Source organism: Dermochelys coriacea, chromosome 2 (assembly GCF_009764565.3).
Source record: "Dermochelys coriacea isolate rDerCor1 chromosome 2, rDerCor1.pri.v4, whole genome shotgun sequence".
In the NCBI taxonomy this organism is placed as follows: domain Eukaryota; kingdom Metazoa; phylum Chordata; order Testudines; family Dermochelyidae; genus Dermochelys; species Dermochelys coriacea.
The window spans coordinates 262,104,666-262,130,021 of record NC_050069.1 but is presented as its reverse complement, the minus strand read 5'-3'; the positions used below and the strand labels follow the sequence as shown (position 1 = coordinate 262,130,021).

The 25,356-nt window shown below is 45.1% G+C and overlaps 1 protein-coding gene across 9 annotated transcripts in view; it reads right to left on the bottom strand.

Moving 5' to 3' along the window:
• ADCYAP1R1 (ADCYAP receptor type I) overlaps positions 1 to 25,356 on the bottom strand; it is a 188,867-nt gene that overhangs the window by 120,698 nt on the left and 42,813 nt on the right. For all 9 annotated transcript variants that reach the window (XM_038391727.2, XM_038391730.2, XM_038391729.2 and 6 more), the window contains one exon: positions 10,375 to 10,480. In XM_038391727.2, coding sequence (XP_038247655.1) covers positions 10,375 to 10,480 — 106 coding nt within the window. The remainder of the gene's footprint in view (positions 1 to 10,374; positions 10,481 to 25,356) is intronic.

Below are 25,356 nucleotides of genomic sequence, written 5' to 3'. Positions count from 1 at the left end.
ACTGGGGCCTTCTATCGCTGCCTACTGAGATGAGGCTCTGTCACCTGGTATTGAAACAAAAGAGCAGAATGAATGTAAACCCATGTCTCTCTTTAAAGGCACAAGATAGCGAATAGTAATTGCAGCTATTTTATCAAGAACTTACAGGTTATACACATACCCACACAAACACATGCCATTAATCCACTGATAACACCAATGGATAAAGAGCTTTATTTATGCAAATGCAGAATGTTTCAGTATGATGAACTAGCATGTTTTCAGCAAGTAACAAATTGCTTTTTTGCACAATTTTAGGACATGATCCTTCCTGTACAGCATCCCCAATGCAGAAAAGAGAAGCTCCGTGCACTGAACAGATTCAGGCTTGATCCTGCAATCATGCACTCATCCCACAAATCTACCTTCACTAGAATGACTTCTAGTATTCCAAACAGAAGCAATTAACAGCTGCCAGTTTTACACTAAAAAGCAGATATCACATCCATGTTTTCTTATTTCCTCCCAAAGTTGGATCAGTTAAGAACAGGGGTTTCAAATTTCACAGGTCTGACTTCCAGGGCATGATAATACTAATTGTGGATCTTTGAACAGATGTTTGAAAAAAAGGACTCTGTATTTGCCAGTAATGTTACAGAAAATACCTTTAGAAATGTTTTAAAATAACTTTAAAAATATTGGGGTTACTTTTGTATCCTTCCTCCTCTGGCTTTGGAGGAATACAAAAACAGTTCTATCCTAAAATACTTTTTCTGTAACGTGTCATATACAGAATACACAGGCCAGATCCTCAGCTGGTGTAAATGAGAGTAGATTTATTGACTTCAACAGAGCTACGCTCATTTACACCAACTGAGGCAACGGTTGCACTGTGCTGTGTGATCCAGCCAATGTTAGGATAACCATCATACCATCATTCGCTTTGCCACCCATCCCAAACTCATGATGTTAAAACCAATTACTCAGATTCCGGGTTCCAGACATCAGTTCAGCTCACTAGTTCACACCATTCTCTGCTCATTCTGAACTTGATTCGTCAACTTCTCTCCTGAACCAGAGCTCCGGCCTAGGCAGCTGGTTACAGTTCCTTCATCTTCAGGGCAGATGTGAACCCTGAGACTACCTAGAACTATCTAGGGATGGATCTAAGTTTCAACACGGATGTAGGATTCCTATGGGGTCCATGCTGGTGGAATTCTGCCATTCTTCCTCCTCACCCACTCCTACCCCCAACACCACCCCTATGTAGTGGGGAAAAGGGACAGGTATACCACCCAGTTACGAACAACGGGGAGTGTCTTTATATGGAGAATTCTCAGCTGGAAATCTGCAGCCAGAGTATAGCTCCTTCATGCCACCAGAGCGGCACAAAGGGACTGTAACACAGTAGGGAATCTGGCCCTATATAGGAACATGTTAAGAAACCAAAACCATTGTAATACAGCTCCTCACTGACCGCTAAAACTCTCTCAGTATCTGTCTTCCTGTAGCCATACAATTCCATTACTCTTAGTACACTGCGTGTGCAGAAGAAAAGGAAGAGCCCAAGATATTACTGAAAAGGTCAATATTTGTATTGTCCTCATGAATCATTAGCATATACATTGGTGCCTCCTGTTTCCTTAGCCCTTTTGCCTTTACATGCTCATTCAGTCAGAGATAAATAGCATCTGCACTAATGCATGGTCCTCTCTTTGTCCTGGTGTAATCTTTTCTAACAAAAAACTTCTAATACATTTTGGCTTGGAGTAATTGTGCACCTTTCTTGCTAAACCACCCTGAAATGCCTCTGTTATTCATTGCCTCTTAAAGTGCAGAAATCGTCTCAAAAGAGACTCTGTAAAATAACATTGTGGCTTTCACACATTCTTATTAATCCCCTGTATTAAAGTAGCACCTAGGAGCACCCCACCATGGACTGGGACCCCATTGTAGTAGGGGCGGTATGAACCCAAAACAAAAAGATAGTCCCCCTCCCAAAGAGCTTACTGGCACAGGACTCTTCATCCAAGGGTTCAATTTACAAGTAAAATCTAGGGTTTGTCTGGGCTTGTATTTGCTGCCAATTGTTTTTATTAGGATGGAGGGCTAATGAATTACAAAACACGTTTACCAAGGAACGCACTCCAGGGCTGGGGATCACATGGCCGGCCATCACACGGTCACCAAAAACTTTAGTGGTGTGAGAAAATTGCCAACAATGAGCATAAACTAAATATCCAGCCAGACCATCTTCAGGGCCTTGCTAGAGATCGATCTGGGTGGTTCTGAGTCTGCAAAGAATCTATGTCCCTTTGGGACTTGCCATGATGATGGCAATTGCAATCAGGAACATAAGTCTTTCTGGCTCATGCACCATCACCTGCAGTAAGAGATTCTGCACTAGGGACTTGGTTAACAGTTCTGTTGGTGAGGCACAAGTCAGAATAGAGTCCAGCTCACTTCCCCATAGCTCTGGTTGGCTCTGCAGGGCTAACAGGACTGGGAAGTGCTCCAGACTTTGTTGTGTCAGAAAATAAAGCAGCTGTGACACAGAATACACCCAGGGAGCTGATCTCTTGAGTAACCAAAGAACATGTTTACATGGTTGCGTTTTTATACCATTTCCACTGGACACCTCCCCCATTTATTTTCCAAAGGTTCCAGATATCCCTTGGGACCTTCCTAAAACCAAGGTCTACTTGCATGGGGATCATTTAACACTCCACTGAAATATGTGCACCTCTGCAGTGAATGCAGTACAGCCTCGGATAGGACGTGAAGAGCAATACTGTAGGCAAGGAAAAATGTAGGTACTAGACAAAATATAGTCACCCCAATTTGAATTTGGCCCAACTATCAGCTTTAACACTCCTTCTCTCAAATTGCGCACTGGGCCAGAGGACTACCATAAGTGGCCAGGATCTCCCGTTCACACTGCATCTGAAAGACAGCTCTTCCACCACACCCATGCTTCCCAATACCAACAGTGAACATCTCTACTCCCTGCATCTACTAGGTTTTACTGTCCGTCAGTCACCCAAGGACTGACCTTTCCTGACATGGCAGCTCATGGCAGTTTGACTGCAGGCATACCCGGCATACACCTGAAGATCAGTGCAAAGCTAGTGCACATTGGCTCCAAAGGGCCTAGATTCTTTTTTAAATACACCGGGTGAAATCCTCAACCACTGCACACTGGCACAGCTCCACTAATGGATTTCTGCCAGTTTACACCAGTGGCAGATCTGGTCCCATAGTACCTAAGTTGCCCAGCAAAAAGTCAGGCTGAGCCCCTGGTTCCTGTTCAGAACCAAACCAGAAGAGCTTGTCTACTGGGTCAGAGACACTGGAAACCAGGAATTCCCAATGTCTAATCCTTCCTTTGCTAATGCCCTACTGTGTGACCTTGGCCAAGTCACTTGAACCATTTTTACCTTCATTTCCCCCATCTGTTAAGGGAGGATAATAATAACCTACCTCCCAAGAGAGCATAGGGCTTAATCAGTCTCCGTTTGATAGCACCATGTAAGTATTGTTAGGTCACAGCCAGGTTGTGGGCAGCCAGACCTAGGAGTCAGAGCCAGAGTCTGCTGTGACAAGACAGGTGTCAAGAGGCAGCTGGGTCAGGATACCAGGAGGTCAGAAGCAAGAGAGAAACTGGAGATCATGAACCACAAGTCAGGAGGAACCAGAGTCAGGGCCATGAGACACACTGGAAGTCAGGAACCTCAAAGTCAGATGCCAGGAGTTAAGACAGGCTGGGATGCCAGGAAGTCAAACAAGAGCCAGAAGCACATAGTCCAGTGCAGGGTGAAGCCCTGTTCCTGCTGCTGGTTTAAGTAGGGCCAGCTGGCTAATCAGCTGTTCTGGGACTCTGCCAATTGGAACTCGGGGGCAGAGCCTCACAGTGGAGCTGGGCTTCATGGCTCCTAGGGTGGCAGGTGGAAGGTTGGAGTGTGGCTGCTCCCATGAACTGTCAGGACCCAAGCTCAAGACCCTGGGGTCAGGACATAGTATAATAAACTCTGTAATACAGAATCATCTTTTTCACACTTGTATTTTCCAGTTAGATGGTGGTTTCAGGCTCTTGGCCACTGAAATACAACTTCTTTTGTTTCCTCCGCTGGCTCAATTAAATTAAACTCTGGCAAATGTCCAAAGGACAATAGCACTTAGATTTATTTTAGAGGTGGAGAGGGTCAAATGAGAGATTCCATGCTATCCACTAGAGGGCTGCTGATTGCACCAGCAGCATGTACCTGCTATGCTGATGAGGGTAAGAAGAAACTTCCTCTGTGGGAAGGTTATTCCGTAATTCTCCATTCAGGAGATTATTGCATCTTCCTCTGACACATCTGGCACTGGCCACTATTGGAGACAGGCTACTGGACTAGATGGGCCACTGGTCTGATCTGGAATGGGAATTCCTACGTTCCTATGGAACAAACCTAGTGTATCCATGCGGAATATATCAGCGTGGAGGCTGATCATACTAAATATGTGCAAGTAGAATGTTCCTCTTGTATCCAGAGTGTACCGGCATGCCCATACGTTCCACTTGTTTGTAATGGCATCTTGCTAAAACAATGGCAACAACGCAGGTGCCATGGAAGACAATTGACAAAAGGGTTAGTGAAATCGAGAGGGATGATCATCTTGTGGTTAGGGAATGGGACTCGTGAGATCTGGGTTTAGTTCCATTCACTGCCAGAGACACTCTGTGCAATCTTGGGCAAGTCACATCATTTCTCTGTGCCTCAATCCTCCAGCTGTAAAATGGGAATAATAATATTCCATGTCTTGTCTATTCAGACAGTAGGCGATTTGACACGGGAGTAGTCTTACAGTCCATCACAAAATGGGGTTCTGACAGTGAGTGGGGCCACTAGATGTTAATGCAATACTCAGGAACATAAGATTTGCCACATTGGCTCAGACCTATTGTCCATCTAGCCCAGTGAAGTGAGCTGTAGCTCACAAAAGCTTATGCTCAAATCAATTTGTTAGTCTTTAAGGTGCCACAAGTCCTCCTTTTATTTTTTGCGAATACAGACTAACACGGCTGCTACTCTGAAACCAGGAGTGGTCAGCGTCTCATGCTTCAGAGGAAGGTGCAGTAAAAACCCCAGGAGGCAGTTATGGGATAACCAGTCCATATGGAATGTTTCTTCCTAACCCAACTGTCTAGACCAGGTATGGGCAAACTTTTTGGCCTGAGGGCCACATCAGAGTGCAAAACTGTATGGAGGGCCAGGTAGGGAAGGCTATGCCCCCCAAACACCCTGTCCCCTATCTGACCCCTCCCACTTCCCACCCCCTGACTGCCCCCCTGAGAATCCCTGATCCATCCAACACCCCTTGCTCCTTGTCCGCTAACTGCCCCCTCCCAGGACCCCTACCCCTTACTGTCCCCCGGGACCCCACCCCTATTCAACCCCCCCTTCTCCCTGTCTCCTGACTGCCCCAATGCCTATCCACACCCCTGCCCCCAGACAGGCCCCCACCCCCTATCCACTCCCCCCCAGTTCCCCGTCCCCTGCCCACCTCGAAATCCTGCCCTATCCAACTGCTTCCTGCTCCCTGTCCCCTGACTGCCCCCCGCCCCATATCCAACCCTCCAGCCCCGGCCCCCTTACCATGCTGCTCAGAGCAGCATGTTTGGAGCCGCACCGCCCAGTCGGAGCCAGATGTGCTGCCCTGCACTAGACTGGAGACCTGGATTTTACTCTCAGCTCTTCCACGGGCCTGCTGGGTGACCTTGGTCAAGTTATGGCCCCGTGCCTCAGTTTCCCCAGTTGTAAAATGGGGATAATGATATGGACTTTCTTTGTGAAGTGCTTTGAGCTCTACTGATGAAAAACACTCTATAAGAGCTAGATATTATTATACAACAGTCATAAAACCCTCTGAGATCTTAGTACAAAGGACACTGCAGAAATGCAAGTATCATGACTATTATACTACGGGCAGAGTGTAGATCCCTGCCTGGAATGGCAGGTCCGTGGAGACAGGGCATTGCCCTACAAAGATGGAATCCAGTGCACTGTGGGGCCAGAACAGACCTGCATTATTGAGATGGTAGACCAAGGAACTGTCTTTCAGAAACTGTAATTACAAAACTAAGGGATCAAACCAGTGAAGTGCTGAGCATCATCAACCCCTATTGAACTCACCTCCTAAGGGATCTGTACTGCAGCCCATACTCACATGAGTGTTTCCATTGTAGCAAATGGGATTGTTATGTGAGTAAAGGACACAGGATTTGGCCCTTAGATTTTAAAATGTCTTGCAGCGGGAATCATGGGCCAGACTCTCTCATGTGCTCGAGCCCATTTGTTCCAACTCTGGCAGCAAAAAGGGGACAGATGCTATCTGCACCTGGCCTGCTGAGAATTTCCCTGGCAAGGGGAACATTTCAGTTGCTGTACAGACAATTTAGGCAACTCCTGCGCCATCCCCATTAACTCCCAGGTGTGATGGGGATGGGACAGAGAATGCTGGGAGCAGGAGGGGGCTTGGCCAGATTGCAGATGTGCATTGCCAATTCTCAGCTAGTGTACTGAGGGGATGATGGGGTGGAGTCAGTGGACTTTAGACTGTTGCCAGCTATCATAGGTTAGAGCAGCCTAGAAGCTGCTCTAATCTACTCTAGGACTGAGGCTGGAACATGGCAGAAAATCACGGAGATATCGGTGTAGGAGAGCATCTGGTCTCATTGCTGTGCACGACCGCCCTTCCTTCTCTCCTGTCTCCTCCCATTCATTCTCCTACATCGTTTTTCCCTGTAACATTTTCTTTCTCTCCATGGCCCATGAAAGGAGGATTCTGGCCCTTGCTCAAAATCTGTGTATGCATCTCCTTTTATTCAGGCTTTGCACATGGGAGGCCAGGATTGTGGGGATGTGGTCCATATTTTGCCCTTATTTTCCTTCTTATGAAAGCCTGAAAACACTTAAGAGGAAGCAGCGATTGTGGAGGGGCTGTAAAATAAACATGAAAAGCTCCATTGTTTCCCAGGTACTAACAGACACCACAAAGCAGTGGAAGGAAGAAAAATACAACAAGGCGGAGAACAAAACAACAGCAAACACAACACAGAGGAGGGGGGAAATCTGCTGTACCAAGGCACGAATGCGTCCGCAGGCTGGCTGCTTTGTAGAATATTGTTAGCATTAATCTGAAGGCTCTGTAGCTATAGCTGCAGCGTGAGCATTGTGCACATAGTGCAGCCCTAAGGACCAGCTGGGGAGCCAATTCCTCTGCAAATCTGGAAGCAGGAGCCAAACACAGCAGGCGGCAAAGTGAGGAAGAACTGAGCTAATATGAGAGGTCTGGAGCATGCAGAAAGAGCCCCCATTGACTTCTGTGGGATTCATTTACTTGAGGGAAAGGATTTAAAGCATGAGGATGGGTTGGAAGGAACAGGTCCATCAAGAATGATAGAGTACTTCCCATTACTTATTTGCATCATGGCAACCCCAGTCATGGACCAGAACCCCACTGCGCGCTAGGTGCTGTATAAACACAGAACAAAGGAGTAATGAAATAAATTGCCCCTCTGCCCACTAACTCAGCTCCTGCCTCGAGGACCTTATACTTGGCCCCTCCAGGAAGAGAGATTTCCTTCAATAGAGGATTACTTGTGAAATAGATTTTGTTCCGTGGCTTTGTTTGGATGGGAAGTCAAAGGATATACCTAGGTTTCTGTCCCTCGCCTCCTTCTCTGTTTATTTACCAGTCAGAATGCATTTCTTCCTTCTCTCATCTGCCTCTGACAAGCACATAGGTGTTTTCTATGCTGCTCAGTTTTCCAAAGGAAACAAGCTAACAGTCCATTTCTCCAGCAGCTGTCACTTTTAATAAGCCTTATTTTTTTAGCCCACTAAAGAGAGCGCAGCACATTCTCCCAGCTGAAGAACAGGTTGGCTGAGGTGGGTGAAAGGGAAAGGAACCAATCAAAGAAGAAAACATACTGCAAATGCCCCCGGTCACCTTCACCTGCAGGCAGGTATCTCCATGCAGGGAGTTTCAGAGCAGCGAGAACTGAAATGGGCCTGTCTTTAATATGATACTGTTGATAACTGTTAATGAAAGGCCAGGTTCGATGACGCTGAATATTGCTTTACCCCACCCATGGCCTTACTGATTGCAGTAGGAATCTTTGTGGAATAAGGGAGTACTCAATACGAATAAGGGTGGCAAAGTCTGGTTTGAAATACTTACCATACAAGGCTGGATGAATCAGATAGGTCTAGATTATGGCTTTACAATCTGCCCCGACTATCGGCTAGCAGGCAGCCGAGCAGGGAATAAACCCACTGACACTGCAAAGGAAGGTGTGACTGCAGCGAGGGTAGGCAAGCACCCCCCTCCCCTAAGCATTAATCAAGCTGGCATAGGTAACAGTGGTGGGCTAGCTACCCAAGTACAAGCCCACTGGGGATTGTGTGTATGTACTCAGGTTGCTAGCCACCACCAGGGTCCATGCCACCACGCCTTCACTGCTATTGTTACCTGCACCAGCTAGATTGAAGCGAGCGCAGATATGCCGACCATGAGACAACCATGGTGTCATTTGCAGTGGAGCGGTACCCGACGGTCAGGCCTACACTCGGAACTGAGGGTGTGACGCCAAGCTTGTGTAGATGTACCCACGGTAGCTCTCCTTGAGTGAGCACGCTGAAAACAGCCATGTAACCGGGGCCATAGGGGTGGTGGCTCAGGCTAGTCCTGGACCCAAGGGGTCCACACAGGTACAGACTCAGGTGGCTACCCCAGCTACATTGCTATTTGCTTCAGTTGTAACTCTGCCTGGGGGCACAGCCTGTTACACTGGTGTGTATGTTCAAGGATCTGAGTGTCAGGATCCAGGAACTAGGGGCAACTGGGTGACATTCTCTGGCCTGTGCTGGTCAGCTGATCCAATGGCCCCTAAGCTCTCTGAATTCCTGAATCCGAACAACAGCCGATTGGTTCATCATTAATAACAAGTAACAAGAGTCACAATCAGCTGCTGACATAGCTCTGCAGGGAAAGCTAAACCCAGGGTTGTGAGTTCAATCCTTGAGGGGGCCATTTAGGGATCCGGGGCAAAAATTGGGGATTGGTCCTGCTTTGAGTGGGGGGTTGGACTAGATGACCTCCTGAGGTCCCTTCCAACCCTGATATTCTATGATTCTATGATCCTTCCCCTTGCCCAGATTTATGATTGAGAAGCTCATCTACGACCGAAGGGGCAGCACTCAGAAACAACTAGAGAAGCCTGTGGCTAAAAGGAAAGGCCTGACCTGTGCGCTCTCCCTGGTTCCATCAAACGGTTTGATTCATTCACGAGGCACTAGACAGCAGGGTCCGGCCGCTGCTGCACGAGCCACTTTGCAAGCCTCCAGCGTGGTCACTTTGCATTGTGCCCTTGGCAGATTTCAGCCCACAAAGCCATCTGAACGGTCCATGGGAGGAGCATCCCCACTTTAGGGAGTGTTCTGGTGGCACAGAGTGGACATAGAGGCTCCTGCATCCTCCCCCTTGTTTTCAGGGTGAAAAACATGGCCAGGCAGAGGTTGCACAGTCAGGATTTCACCCTATCACCCAGTTTGGCCAATTTTGTGCAGCCTTTACACCCCTGCACCCCAAATTCCACCATAGGGAGTTTGGCTGGAGCCCTAGAATTGACGCCTGGCTTCCAGGAACGCTTCGCTGGTGACTTGCTGAGATGAGTCATTTAGGGCCTGACTTTCAGAGCATCCAGAGCTCCCACTGAAGTCAATGAGAGGGAGACGGTGCGCAGCACCTCTGCATTGCCTCAGTTTTTCTGTCTGTGGCTCTGAGATAGTGGGAGGATTCTGTCTATCAACCTGGCACTCATCACGGTAGCATATGATTAATGTCTGTAAAGCACTTTTGAGGTCCTTTGATCAGGGTTCAACTGGCGCAAATTATTACTGAAATGAAGACAGGAACATAGGAACTGCCATTCCAGAAGACACCAACGCTCTCGTATACAACTTCCATCAGTGGCTGATGTCAGATACTCCAAATGAAGGTGTAAAACCCCAAAGGGCCTGATCCAGTCAATGCCTATTGAAAAGTCTTTCCAGTGACTTCTATGGGCTCTGGATCAGTCCCATAAATATACCTCATTGTGTCATACTGTACTATGGAAGGAAGTATATTCCTGACCTTGGCTGGTTATCAGCATTTGCCCTGAAGCATGACAGTTAATTGCTCTTATAATGTTTATCCTAGGTAATTTAACTTTAATTCTAAATCATCTTCTAGTATGCCTTTGGTATCAATATTCTGTTTGTCACATGGTAGATCACATGTGTAATAAGAGGGAAACTCTAGAAAGCATTCGTTCAACATACATATCCATACCAGACTGGAACTCACCTGGGGAGGACTCATTCAGTGGATTGAGGGCACTTGCTCTTTTGATTTTCTCCAGACAGGCCTCCTGCTCCTTTCTGATGATGCAGTCTGAGTGTGTCGCTGTGATCTGAAAGGCAGAAAGCAGAACCATTACAAATACACCAGTCTATCCTGAGTTCATGGGAAAACCAGTAAATCTTGAGATCCTCCTCTAGGGGGGAAAACCGCCCTGGAAGGTGAAATAAATACACTGTAAACTCACTGCCCAGTGCAGAAGACCTAAAGCTAAACAACAGGATTACAATGGAAGTTAATTATTGCAAGGAATGTCATCTGTTTTATTTTTCCTGCTATCCACTTCTAATACACTGCTTTTATGGAGTCTGAATCATAGGGGAAGGATCATCTAGTGGTTAAATCAGTAAATGGGGACTCAGAAGCCTTAGGGTCAGTTCCCAGTACTGCCATTTACTCTTGTGTAACCTTGGGCATGTCACTGAATCTACCTCTTTCTTCTAGTTTTCAGCCAGGTAAATACTTCTGTGGCTGTGAAGCCCTGTTTCCTCCTTTCCTCTCTTCTCCCACGGCTACAAGATGGTTTTGCAGCCAAAATGAAATGCAATCCCAGCTAAACTGAGTTGTGTTGATCACATCTCTCCTGGTACTAGCCACTGTCTTTATATCTCAACAGAAGTCCAGAGTAGGACACACTGCAAAGGAAGAGAGAAAAGGAAGTCACCAGGGGTTTGTATATGCAGGGCAGTAATGCAGAGTACAGGAGTGTGATTTCTAAAGCACATTAACAGGTTAGACATTAATTGGTCCTTTGAGAGGGCTTTCCCTTCACCCCCTCCCCTGGTTCCTGTCACACAGACAGAAAGCAGAAGACCAGAAGTCCAAAGTGCAGGCAATGTGATGTTTATTGGGGTTAGTTCCAAGCAAGCATATCCATAGCTCTACACGTTGGTAGAGTCTGTTTCCCAGTGTTCCAGTTCCAGCTCTGATGCTGCAGAGCCTTGCCTGTGTCCCCTGTTCCCCATTCTTGGCAGGCCCAAATTTACCTGCAATGCACGCCCACAGTCCCATGCCTTTTGTACCCCATCGGAGGGGTGAGGAGTGAGGTTGTGCAACAGTCAGGGACAGACATTTCTTTGGTCTTTTAGTGTTTTATACCTTCCCCCCATCCCTCTTTGCCCCTCCCGCCTGATTGCTTGACCATGCCTTGAGAAAGGGGTTGAGGCAATCTTAAAGTGTACTCATATATATTACACTCCCACCCTGCCCTGTAACACTTTAACTACTCTGTCCCTTATCTCTCCCCATTGTACTCACAGACCCATCTGGCCAGGCAGAGGCAACACACACAGTGTCTTTGTTCTTTGTTCACACATATTACTAAGGATATAAGAGTATCAAAGGTCAAACACAAAATTCTATCCCAGGCTGACAAACAGGCTTGTATGCTAACAGGTCCGTGTAGACCCTGCTGGTATGAACTAAAAGTTCCCTACTAGGTTTTCACATAGTGCCACATTACAGAGAGGTGACTTGCCAAGGTCACACGGAACACCAGGGACAAAGCTGAGCAGAGAACCCAGGTCTGAGTCCCAGTGCAGTGTGCTATCCCCTAGGACACACTGCCTTTATATGGAACGCTGCCTTTACTTTAGGAAAATAACACAATGTTTGGGATGCACTGCAAAAGAGGTGCCAGTGTTTAAATGAGTTATACTGAGATGGGCTATATCATCTAATTCTGTTTCCAGGCTGAGAATTTCCCGGAAGGTCTCTGGAAATCACAGATTAAGCCCAGCATGCCTGACACTTCTCAGTTCACTGAATGACACTCATGCATAGGAATGCTATGTCCCTAGCCTCCCAAGTATGACCAAACAGCACCACAAAATGTACACAGTAATGGAAGCATGAGTTTCCCAGGTGTAACTTTGGTCTCTTTAAACATGCAACAAACCTTATGAATTCTCTGAGTGTTCCATGAGCGGGTTGGATACTTCAGGGCAGAAGGTTTGGGGAAAATCCAGGGTGGGGAGTGTGTTGGGGTCACCCTGCAAGTAGTAACCACAATTGATGAAGACCCTGGTGGGGCTCCTATGTTGTTGGCAGGCTGCTGGGGTCAGAACGCTGAACCAGGGCTGCAGAGCTCTGAACCAGATGCTCAAGGAACTGTTTTTGTCCACTGGCTATTGGTGTCTAAGCTGTGAGCCACAACAGCGGAGCATTTAAGGCACCAAGGGATACAGGCAGTAATACACCCCTGCACTTCTATGAGCTGAACCCCCAAAATGCGACAAGAGGGTCACACCTTCTCTGATTTTACTTCTTTTGCCTTGAGGCTATTTGCTGCTCCCAGACAGACCAGTTGCAGTTTCCCCAAAAACCCCAGTGATATCTGCAATTCTGGCACACACTGATGGATATCACAAAACCTAGAAGCCAGGCAGAGAGCATGAGAAAGACAAATGAATTTTTAGAATCAAAACCCAGAAATCCCAGAGAACCAAGCAACTGGGACTCCTCGAACTTCTAGGAAGGCAGGCATATTTTTGTTTAGTATGCAATGAACTAAAAATTAATCAAGCAAAAGGAGTAGGAGACCTGAACTTGTGATGCTGGAGAAAAAGAAATGTAGACTGATGGCTTTAAAAATAGATGCTGGCTATTTAACTCTGAAGAAATAAGATTAATGACACATGCTGCTACTGTGGTAAAGCAGCCTAGTGGATAGTGTATTGAACCCTGATTCTAGTAATGTGGGTTCTATCCCCAGTTCTGCTAGTAGCATACTGGGCAACCTTTGACAAGTCACTTTGTCTCTACTCCTCAGTTTCCCCATCTAATAGATAGTCATATTGACTTTCCTTCACAAAGCACTATGAGAGATATAGGCATCATTAATAAAGCACCTTAGAGACATGGAATACATTCATGTTATTTTTGAGCCTACATTTGTAAAGATAAGTTATAAGTTCTGTGTACTCCTCTGTGTTTCTATAGTGCCTAGCACAGGAGACCCTGCTCTTCATAGGTCCCTAGGCATTATAAATTAAATCATAAGCATTGCTTAGTTGCATCAAATAAGCAAATGTAAGGCTAGCTTGTGCCACAAGGACACAGCCCGTCGTCAGGGGCAGTACATTGCTGAGCTGCCCCAAAGGATCTTTGTGAAGGAACTGTGGCTCAGGGGGTCACAATCCCCTCACTAAACCCCTTTGCTTCAGGGAGTTGATGGTTTGTTGCTGGCTTATTTCACAAGCAAATTATGACACCTCTTCTCCTCTTGCTCTGGTTTAGCTGCATTGGCCAGTGCTCTGGGGGGGAATGGTGCCATGGCTTCCGCACATCAACCCCACCCACCCCTTGCTCTGGACGGTGTAATAGTGGAAATGGAGTAGTAGACACCCATCATTGTTTACTTCTGCACACAGGGCCCCAACGTCTAGCCAGCCCATACACAGGTGTAAGGAGGGTGCCCCGAGCCAGTGAGATATCCATGGACCAATCTAGCTAAGGGATCAAATGGACACTAGTAGCATAAGATATCCTATCCCATTGGTCAGGGTGGTACACTGAAGAGCTCTAGAAATGACCCAGTGCCATATTTGTAGCCATTGATCAACACTTGTTTTAGAAAAAGATTAATTGAAAGCAAATCACAAGTGGAAATCAAAAAAGCTCTTCATGGCATATGAATAGATTTCAGAAGTCTCAGTGTGCAACCACTGAAGAACTGGTTCAGAGACAAAAAACAATGAGGATTTCCCCCCAAAATGTAGAATTCATGGCTAGAAATGCTGGTATAAAAACAGAATATTCCTTTCAATGGACATTCTATGGGTCAATCCTGCAAACACTTAAGAATTTTATTCACATGAGTAAACTGAATGTGACTACTCAGGCAAGTAAAAGTTACTCTTGTGCTTAAGAGTTTCTAGGATCAGGCCTTATATTTGTAAAACCAAAGTCCTGATGTAACAGGAATTGGTACAATACCCTTGGTACATTCATTGCAACAAAGAAATGATTTAAAAACAGTTATACAATAACATTAGCTTTCTTTCCCCTTTGATCTCTGTATTTCCTATCTATAAGGACCTGAGCCAAAGTTCACTGAATCGAATGGGAGTCTTTCCACCTACTTCACTAGTATTTAGATCAAGCAGTAAGAAAGAGAGAGACAGAGACTGTGTATATGAATATAGCTGAGCCCTTTGGAAACAAAGTCATCTACATCAACAAACTATAAAGATGAAATGGAGTCTGATTCATCTCTGATGTAACTCTATTGTCTTCAGTGATGTTACACAAGGGATGAGTTTAATCCATTGGGTTTATTTTATCATTGATTTCATACTGAATTACATTTGTTTACTACCTCTATTTTGATACTCGTTTTTAAAAAAGCTAACATCAAAACAATGAATACGCATGAGAGAATTACAGAAAGGAAGTTTGTTTGCAATGTTATTAGCTTTCATCCCCACTTCTAACAAGCAGCAATTGGTCCAACCAGGGCTTGGAGTCTCATTGATCATTTCTCAGCCTACTTGGGGGGATGCTCAGGAATTATCTCTGATTAGATAGATTTTCTTGGAGCGGATTTATGCCATTACTGCTCCCTACAACATTGGCTTGGCAACTGAATACATTGTTTGCTCCATAAAGGCCGCACATCGTCACTTGCTTGTGCTTTTATCAGTTGGCCTAAATGGAGACCAAACTCCTGTAATTTCAAAACACTTCAGACAAAAAGTTAAAGAGGAAAGTCGTCAGAAAGCTGTTCAAAGCGAGTCACAGGAACACAATCGATGGAATATTTTTTGACATTCTGTTTAAAACAAATTGCACCTAAAATGACAGAACCAGCTGGCAAGATAGATCATTGATCCCTTTCAATGGGTTAATGCATATGTAAGATGTGGTTACCTTCTGGAGCTGAAGGACTCCCTGGGAGATGCATGTCTATCTGCACACAAGAAAATAGCTACAGTATAATCACCCACAATTCACTTAATGGATGCCTTCTGAAGCGGTAACTCTGGATAAAAAGGTGAATTATGCAACCAGCAGTACCTTCTATTTCTTGAGTTTGGCATATGCAGCCTTTCATTTTCTGGAGAAGACCAATTATCAAATCTGTCTGTGAGCGCGAGTGACACAAGGCAGGTATTCTCAATGCCGTCTCCGGGGTACATAGGAATTGCCATTCCAAATTAGACCCAAGGTATATCTTTGGTCGTCTTCTGGCTGCAATAGCAACCAATACCAGCTGCTTTACAGGAAGGTTCTTGACTCCCTGTCTTCGATGACTATGCAATGACCTGCTATCAGGGGGATGTGTCTTACTAACCTCAGCTCTTCGAGGTTGTGATATATGCCCTGAAACACAAGGCCATCTATTCAGCTCTCTCATTTTTAATCTTATTAAATATTACTGTGGACCTCATTATCCATTTCAATATCTAGCCCTTCCTAAATCCAGCTAAACCCATTCTGCTGTGACCCTCACCCATGCTCTGGTCCTTTATGCCAGGTAAAAGACTGCTAAGCCCCCGTTTCAGGCTGAGGGGGTGGGGAGAGATTCCTCCAGCACAGGCACTGTAGAGACAACTGCAGGCTGCCTTCCAACGAGCCCTTGCAAATCTTGTTGTAGGGGGCCCACTGGGACATTTGTGGGGTTGGACCATGGTACTGTGGAGAACCTGGGTGGTGCTGCCACTGGAAGGGCAGTCCAGGGAGGCTGCTGTAATGTCGTCAGGCCACCAGGGCTGTTTAAATTAACTCAGCGGCTGCTCCAGCCCTCAGGGCAGCCTGGGATCAGGGGGGATCAGGGGACACAGAAAGGTGGTTTAAAACCCCCTTAACTCCTCCTCTCCATGGTCTGCATGTTCTGTGCTAGTGCCTCTGGGGGGGTATGTCTGCACTGCAATTATGGGGTGTGATTACAGCTCATGGAAACATACCCATGCTAGCTTTCCTCTAGCTAGCTCGGGTGCTAGAGCAGTGAAGCTGCGGCAGCATCACTGGAGATCCCCTTTCAAATTTCCAAGTGGCCAGTTTTGCGGTCTGTGTAGCCCCTGAACTCTGGCAGGGCTCACGATCAGGGCCGCAGAATGGCTGAATGTGGGCACCATGCAAAAATAACCTTGAAGGATATTAGCATTCTAAAGCAGAGCAAATCCACCCAAGTGCAAAACCTAATTCTTCAGACGGACATTTGGAAATAACGTGACTCTTGAGATTTTCTACTTGTGGCTTTGCTCGACTGCTCATTTGTTTGCAAAGCAAAGTACTGTTCTTACCCATTATATATGTGACCATTTACACATAATTAAAACTTAAATAAAACCCCAATGGAAATATTTCAGGCAGGAAATGTCCTTTGAGAATGTATCAGATTGTGATTAGAAAGAAGGGTGCTTAAGGATAGGGTCATAGCCTTCACTATAATGGTGGCCATTCATAACGGCAGAACTTTTTAATTCTAATTCTAAAATTCACGTGTGTTCATTTCAGAGCCAGGAGACACTGGTTTCCGTGTTATGTCCAAGTGGGAAAAGGCAAATCTCTTAATGAACCCATTATTCAGAGGACTGAGGCCAGTAATCTGTAAACCAAGCTTCTCAATAAATCTCTCTCCATAGATTTGCCTCTGTCCCACGGCACATACTTGGAGTGGGAGGAAGAAACCTACTCAGAAGCAAGTGAAGGAGGAGGCTGAATGATGTGTCAGAGTAACACCTCAGTAGAACTGACTAGCTTGGAGCCTAACTACGGAAAAAGTAGAGGCTGAAGATCTGGAAGAGCTTCCCAATGATGAACAGTTAGAATGCAGAATAATAATAATGCCCTGGGGAAAGGGAGGCCCCAGCTCTGGAGATGTTTAACATTGGGGCTGGAAAAAACCACGGGGATGGAGACCTTGTTTCTCTACTCTGTTCAAGTCTGCTTGGATGGAGCACACAGCAGGAGGTACAGTTGCCCCAGTGCCCAGACTGGGTGCCAGTTAGAGCTGCCCTGTGCAGCCATAACTTAGGGTGGTGGAGAACAGGGCATAGTTCTGCTTCCCCATGGCCACTCCCTAACCCAACCCTTCTACCGCCGACACATCCTCTCCTTCTCCTTAAACCAGGGGAGGAGAAGAGGGATGGTTGGTTGAGCTGCTTACATCAGCTTGCTGCTGGCAATGATTTCCTCTATGCAGATGGGAATTCTCTCCTGGACTCCCCTGGCTAGTTTAAGACCACTTTGGGCTGCTTCCATGACACAATATAGCCTTAGCAGACTGGTGAGTCTAAATATACCAAAGGAGCTAGTTATTTTGTCTGCCTGACTTGAGATGCCTTAAAGTGGCCTGATTTTCAGAGGGTTGGATGCTTGGTATTTTCAGAAAGTCAGTCCCCTTCGAGGTTGCTCAGGGTGGGATTCCAAATGCTCACTAGCAGAGCTGGTCAGGAGTTATCTTTTCAAGTCACTTCAACATTAAACTGCATTTTCCTTTGGTGACCCATTGCCTTATGGGAGATGAAGTTTGGGATCCCACATTTCTCCATTCTCCTATGGGCTGGGCTCCCTGGCCAAGACTCCATCTTCTATGATGTAACATAGTGTAAACTCTGGCATGGTGCTCCATGGGAGTCACCTGGTTGTTTGTGTAAACTACACAGGTTACAGTTCCCGTGAAGCACCCATACAGAAATGCAGTTTAATGCAGAACTGACTCAACACAAAGCATTTTGGGTGAGTTCAACCAACCAAAATGAAACACTTCGAGTTGGCAATATTTATTTTATTTTGCTCAAAAATGCTGCTATTCAATATTTCACCATTTCTGAACTGAAATTTATTAAAAGTTTAGATATTTCAACTTTTTGTCCTCATTTGGGATGAAAATTTCCTATCAAATATGCTTATATGCCCCCGCTCACCACAGTACATGAACACCTATCTCCAAATTTGGGCACCTGCTTAGTGCCTAGATTTTCAGACACAGCTCCTATTGCGATCAATGAGAGGTGTGGATGCTCATGACATCTGAATATTCAAGCCCAAACTTATACAGTTGCTGAAATATGGAGTTAAGCATCTAACATCAGGCATTCATGTTTGAAAATTTTTGCTAGATATATCCCCCGCCCCCCATTTCCAACATCTCTCATTCTATAGGTCAACAGAAGATTGCACTCACATTGTAACAGGCTCTCACAGTGGCTCGATAACCAAACTTCAGATTCCTGACTATGGTTCCATTGCAGCTCTAGGTCTTACACAACCTCCACATATCATAAAATGCCACATTCAGTGATCCACAATCATCTCAGTTACATCATGAGAGTTAACGGGTAAATTCCCGAGAACAAAGTCCCAGGTTTCACTTTATGAATCCCATCATGCACACAGACAGACACTCTCTTGTACGATGACTTCTGCTCAGCTAGACCAGTGAAGGTCTTACCCAGTTGGGAAGGATTCATGATAAATCCTATTTCTCCCATGTTATGCTCTCCTAATGTTTTAAGTCTCAATGAAAACAAAATGTAATATACATCTAAGTGTTAAGCCTGCCATCGAGACTGGGAGGTATCACTACAGAATATAGTGGCACGGGGCTTTCTCCAAGGAGAACAGAGAGGGCAACTGGTGCTGTGTGCCAAGCAGATGTCTGATTGACTGCAATGTACAGACATTTAGGCCTGATGATCTTCTACATATTTATACAAGAGACAATTTTTTAGTGTCAGAGGGGAAAAAAACCCAACATCCCAACTATGCAAAGCCATTAATCTACACTAACCATAGTAGACTTGGGCCAAAATTATCAACCTGGCTTCTTAAATTTAGGCTTCTCAAACTGCAGTTGCTTAGCATCTTTGAAAAAAATCAGGCCACATTTATTTAAGTAGATAAATATAGATTCAAGAACCTAACTTTAGCTCCCCAGGTTTGAAAATTTTGGTCTGGCTTCCTATAAATGTCACTGGTGACCTAATATCTTCACAGATGCTCAGCTTCTGACATCTGCTGCAATCCACGATACCTGCAGTCCTGCTGCATTACAAATCCCCGCAGGGCAAGCCAAGTTTTGTCTCTATATTTAACCTTGGCAGTCACTGCATTAACGCCATGCAGCATGCTCTGTCTGACTGATCTTTCTTTTCATGCCAACCAGGAGTTAATGCATAGCACTTCCTCTTGGAGGTTGCTATAAGTGATGAAAGAACCTCTGAAAGTTTGGAGCTTAGGTTCAGCTAAAGTCCCCAAAGCATGGATGCTCACCATCCTGAATTATCCAAAACATCTGACATGCCATCCCCCCATCCAGCTCCCTATTCAGATCCCTTCCTTACAAATGACTTTGTAGCAGGGGTTTGGACTAGATGACCTCCTGAGGTCTCTTCCAACCCTAATCTCCTATGAATCTATGATTCTATGACCTGGTTCACTTCTACTCATGTTGCTTTCTTGGTTATGGGGACAATAGCCTGCTACCACACTTTTCTGTCCCTCTCCCAGCATTCCGGGGGACTTAGAGTTGTAAAGCACTTCTCCTGCCTCTGGGTGGTTTCCAAGGAGAAGTCTGGGATCTCTTTCCTTCCTCCAGACAACAACATTGTTTCTAAGGGGAGATCCAGGACCTTTATCCTCCCCTGCCACTTTTATGTGACAACAAAATGTACAAGGTGAGAGCTCCAGTCACAATCTTCCATCCCCATTCCTCTCTGCGCTGCAGCTTAGTTATATGGCAAGGAGATGCAGGATGGCAGGGAGAGGGAAGGGGTGGAAGGGAGTATGTATTTTAATCGACTTGGTTCATCCATTCCTTGCACCAGCTGTGCAACCTACCCCCACCTTACCTGTCATCTCTCATTCCCTATTGAAATGACGCCTCGCGCCTCCAATCAGCCCAGGATGCTGGCTTCCATCGCCCACTTGTTAAATGTTCCACCTTGGTGCTTTCTCCCAGGCTTCCCTTCACGATTGAGAGGGACTCACTGAAAACATACAAAGCCACCCATAGGTGATGGAACCAGGGGTCTGGGGGAGCTGCCGCTCCCCAGCTCGAAGTGGTTTCCATTATATACAGAGTTTACCATTTGATTCAATGGCTCTCTGAGCTCCCACTGCACAAATTATTCCAGCACCCTTGAAACCAACTCATTGGTCATATTCAACCCCTCCTTAAAAATCTCCTCTTCTATGAAGCCTACAAACTTGCTCATCTCATCTCCTGCTGTGCTGTCATCCTTACTAATATTGTCTCATTGTTTGCTTGTACTCCCCTGCCTGCCTATGACCATCTGCTGTCTCTTCTCTTATACTTAGATTGTAAACCCTTTGGAGCAGGGACAGTCTTTTTCTTCTCTGTGCAGTGCCTAGCACAATAGGGTCCTGGTCCATGCTTGGGGCTTTTAGGGGCAACAATAATAAATTAACAATAATGCACGTTCAGCCACATTAATTCTGGATGCCAAATAAGTTATGGAGATAAATAAGGTGGATCCCTCTGTCACCGGAGGGATAATATTTCAGCTAAAGAAAGAACTGGAAGCATGGATGGGGATGTACAATATTTTATATTAACCCTCTTGGGTTGGTCTGAGTGACGTTAATACATTTTTGATTGCCTTCTATCAGATTTTCAAGGTTATTGTCTTTAAATTATACACAGTAAGCCTTTAGCAGTGCAATTTTATAGGTATAACTCCCCCCCCCCCCACAAAAAACCAAGCAGTTGTATAAAAGTAAGCACGGTACACAAAATAAAGAATGAAGCAATAATACTGAAGATAGAGATTTCATTACATTAATAGTTATTCATCGTGATCCCTATAACTCATCACCATGGTATCAAATGGTCCCTGGTTCTAGCAAGGATAGAGGAGCATTGATGTACCCTGAGCAAGGATCAGTCCTTGCTTCCTCTGATTAAATATATCAGTGGAAATTGGTCTTAAGATATTGTTTTTATCATATTAATAGTGACATCATTCAGGGATTGAGGAAGTAGGCAGTAGGATGCAGCTGCAGCAAAAAACAACATAAACTAATCAATAGTCAGTGTTAGGTAAACAACAGGGCAGAACTACACTAGAAGCGCAACACTGGCGCAGCTGCACCACTGTAGCATGTCTGGTGAAGATGCTCTATGCCAACAGGAGAGAGCTCTCCCGTTGTCATAAATGCTCCACCTCAGCAAGAGGCAGAAGCGATGTTGACCGGAGAGCATCTTCCACCGACATAACACCAGTTTGGAGAGTGTTTAGGTCACTGTCATTTGCGTTGCTCAAGTGGGTGTCTTTTCACACCCCTGAGCAACACAAGTTAGATCGACTTCACCGGTGGTGAAAACCTGCCCATAGCAACATGGATGTTATCAGGAGAGACATTATTGGCCTCAATCTAGACATTTTATTCACAAGAACATCCCAAAGACATCTCTTAGGCAGTTGCAGAAGAAACTGGATGAACAGAACAAGTGTGCTGAAGTGCACGGAGAAGGGAAAGGGTAGGTAAACATAAAGATGAGGTCAGATTTTTTTAGCCTTCAGAACCATGTTAGAAATTTTCTGGGATGGTTGTTTCTTCATGGTGTGCTGCAATATGTTAGATCAGGGGTCGGCAACATTCAGAAAGCGGACCATCAGGGTAATCCGCTGGCGGGCCATGAGACATTTTGTTGATGTTGACCGTCTGCAGTCACAGCTCCCCCACAGCTCCCAGTGGCTGCAGTTCACCGTTCCCAGCCAATAGGAGCTGCGGCCAGCGTGTCCACACTACCGCACCCTCACCAGGAGCACTTGCATAGTTTTGTGTCAGTGTCGGGCATTGTGGGAAATCTTCTGAAAGCCAGCAACAGTCAATGTAAGCAACTCAGTGTCTACACTGACACTGTGTCAACATAACTACATCAACCTAAGCACTACACCTCTCATGGAGCTGGAGTTATTAAGGCGATGTAGTGGGCGAGTTACATTGGCGGGAGCGACATTTTAGTGTAGACGCTTACAGGATTAGGTTGACTTATGCTGCCTTCCGTTGACCTAACTCTGTGGCCTAGACCAGGCCTCAGCAGTTGCCAGATAAGTATTTTGTGAGAGAACCATTGCTTCCTTTTAAGAAATGGGAGTCAAGGTGGGACTAAAGTGAAGCTGTTTACCTCCTGCCCAGAGAAACAAAGAGAAGGCCTTGTTGAATTGGGCTATTTACCCTTGGGGCCTGTTGTCATAACTACACTGGGAAATTATATATGGTAGCAATATATTTCTTGATGGGCCTTACAGATTTTGACTAAAAAAGAAAAGGAGTAATTGTGGCACCTTAGAGACTAACAAATTTATTAGAGCATAAGCTTTCGTGAGCTACAGCTCACTTCATCGGATGCATTGCATCCGATGAAGTGAGCTGTAGCTCACGAAAGCTTATGCTCTAATAAATTTGTTAGTCTCTAAGGTGCCACAAGTACTCCTTTTCTTTTTGCAAATACAGACTAACACGGCTGCTACTCTGAAACCTGAGATTTTGACTAATTCATCTCATACAACACCTCTGTAAAACAGACAAGTATTGTGCTTGAGATGCAGAAATTGGGGCATATAATGGATAGATGCCTATCGAAGACCACTGACTGAACCATTGGGAGAACCAGTCTTGGAATACCTGAGTTCCTGACTAATGCCACAGAGTTGTAGTAAATGACAGGTAAGCAATACAAAGAAATGTTCCTGGTTTTGCTCATACCCTCCCTTCCTACCTTTGGCTTTAACTCCTGTCTCCTTATTAATGCAGCTTGCGGTCTGCACTGAGGCTGTCTCACTGAGAGCTGACTCTACAGTAAATCTGCACAGGCTGCTGATTCAGCAATAGAAAGGAAGAAAAGTCCAGCAACACCCTTATTACAGACTTGAATAATTTCCCTCCAGGAGCTGGATATTAATAGCTAAACAGCACACGCACAAAAATCACTGAATCTGACATTTTATTTTACGTGCTCTTTTCCAGTGGATCTAATATTTTATTTCTAGTTTTTATTTAACTGTTCATCCAATACTCCTCCAAATGTACCAATACAAAACAAGAAGAAAAAAAATCATAATAAAAGATCCTAAATCTCTGTAGTCCCCATACTGTTTGCTTGTCACAGATATTATTATGGCTACTGCGGGGGAGAAGGGGAAGATTTTAATATAAGGCATCCATTTTGTGCATTTTTAAGACCCAGATATCTGTTAAGCTTAAATAAAAATGTATCAATGTTTAGATAGCTATGTGTGCACATAACCAGAAGCTTATGAAATGGGTTCAGATCTAGATGTTTTGCAATTAATGTATTGTACAGATGTACTGAAAAACAAGTTTCTTATCTTAATAATGACTGACATTCTATCTATATCTGTATTCTATTGCTTCTAAAGGCATAGCAGCTCAGTCACTTGCAGGCCCCAGCATGCTAGTTGCTGTAAAAACAGACAGTGGGAGACCATCTCGGCCCGAAGAGTTTATAGTCTAAGCAGACAAGATGGCATTATTAGCATCCTTTTACAGATGGGGAACACAGAAAATGTAAGTGACTTTCCCAAGGTCACATAGGGGACACCGTGGCAGTCCTTGGAACTGAACCTACATCTTCTGGGTCTCTGTCCAGTGCTCTAATCCTCAAAATAATCTTCTAATACTATTTATTAATTAATACAGATTGTAGATCTTCTGATGAAAGATGCCGCGTAAGTGCACAGTTAACATAAACCTATGTTAACTCTCTGCTTTACACAACCTCTGCAAAGTATCCCCATGTGGTTTCTACCATGGTCTTGTTTGAACTTTATTTAAACACTGGCCTCTCCTAGGCAACCTGATTTTGCTCTGTAATTATTCACAAACCTGCAGTGAACATGGGCATAGCTCAGCTTGTGTTATTCTACACTCTTGGACCTTGACTCTCCAATCAGAACAGGTCTCACCAGAAATTGCTCAATCTTCTTCCTGTGAACCACCTCACTTGTGTTATATGCCTAGGCCGATTATTTAGCCACAATGGCAAATGTCTATGGGCCCAGTCAGTGTCTTGTTGATTGCCTCCTACTCCTCAGTACACCTATAGCACTATCTATAAGTGTTACATAAAATGGCAGTGGTAATAACAATAAGCAGCAGCAGTAATAATACTTAGTTCCCTGAGGTTTTCCGCTGTGCAATGCATATGCTTCTGCCACAACCCTGGTTCTTATTTGTGCAGGGGACCTTGGAGATACACAAGTCTATTTATATGAGGTGGTTGGGTCCTAGGCACAGCTATGTTAGGGGTTCCTGTGGCAGACAATATCCCACCCCCTTTGGAGTCCTCAACCTTTCTAATGGGGATACAAGATCTTGAGACCAAAAACACCTGAATGGAGGAAAGGCAGAGGAACTGGTTCAAGGCTAGTTGGTAATAGCCAAGCAAGGAAACAAAGGTGGTCAGAGGAGAGGAGAAGAGGACAAGCACCTTTATTTGTGCCCATCACAGTTGGGAAGAAGAGGAAATTGCGTGTCCTCAAAGATGCATCAGCAGGGAGGAAGAGAAACTAGGCAAATAAAGCAAATAAGAATGCCTCTAAAAAGAATGGTCTCATCTTCAATCACAAGAGGCCCGAGTTTAGATGATCCTATTTGAATTTATCCCAGTGTAATAAAAGGACAGAGCAGATTATGGAGAGCAGCGGGAAAGTCAGGGGACAACATGCCCTTAAAAAGATCCAGAAATCTATCTCCTCTCAGTCAATAGGATTGGAGAAAACATGTCTGGGTCCTTTCCTCGCCTCAGTAAATGAGGCTTGATGCTGCCAGATACAGCTACAGACCTCTGATCTCATACAGTTTCCTTGTCTCCCCCATCTTATATTTACCTTGTGGTCCTGCACAGCTCACTATTAGTATACAAGGAACATCAATTACACCTTCCTTTGTCAGGAACTCCAAGGCACAGCTCAGTAATCCAAGTAATCAACC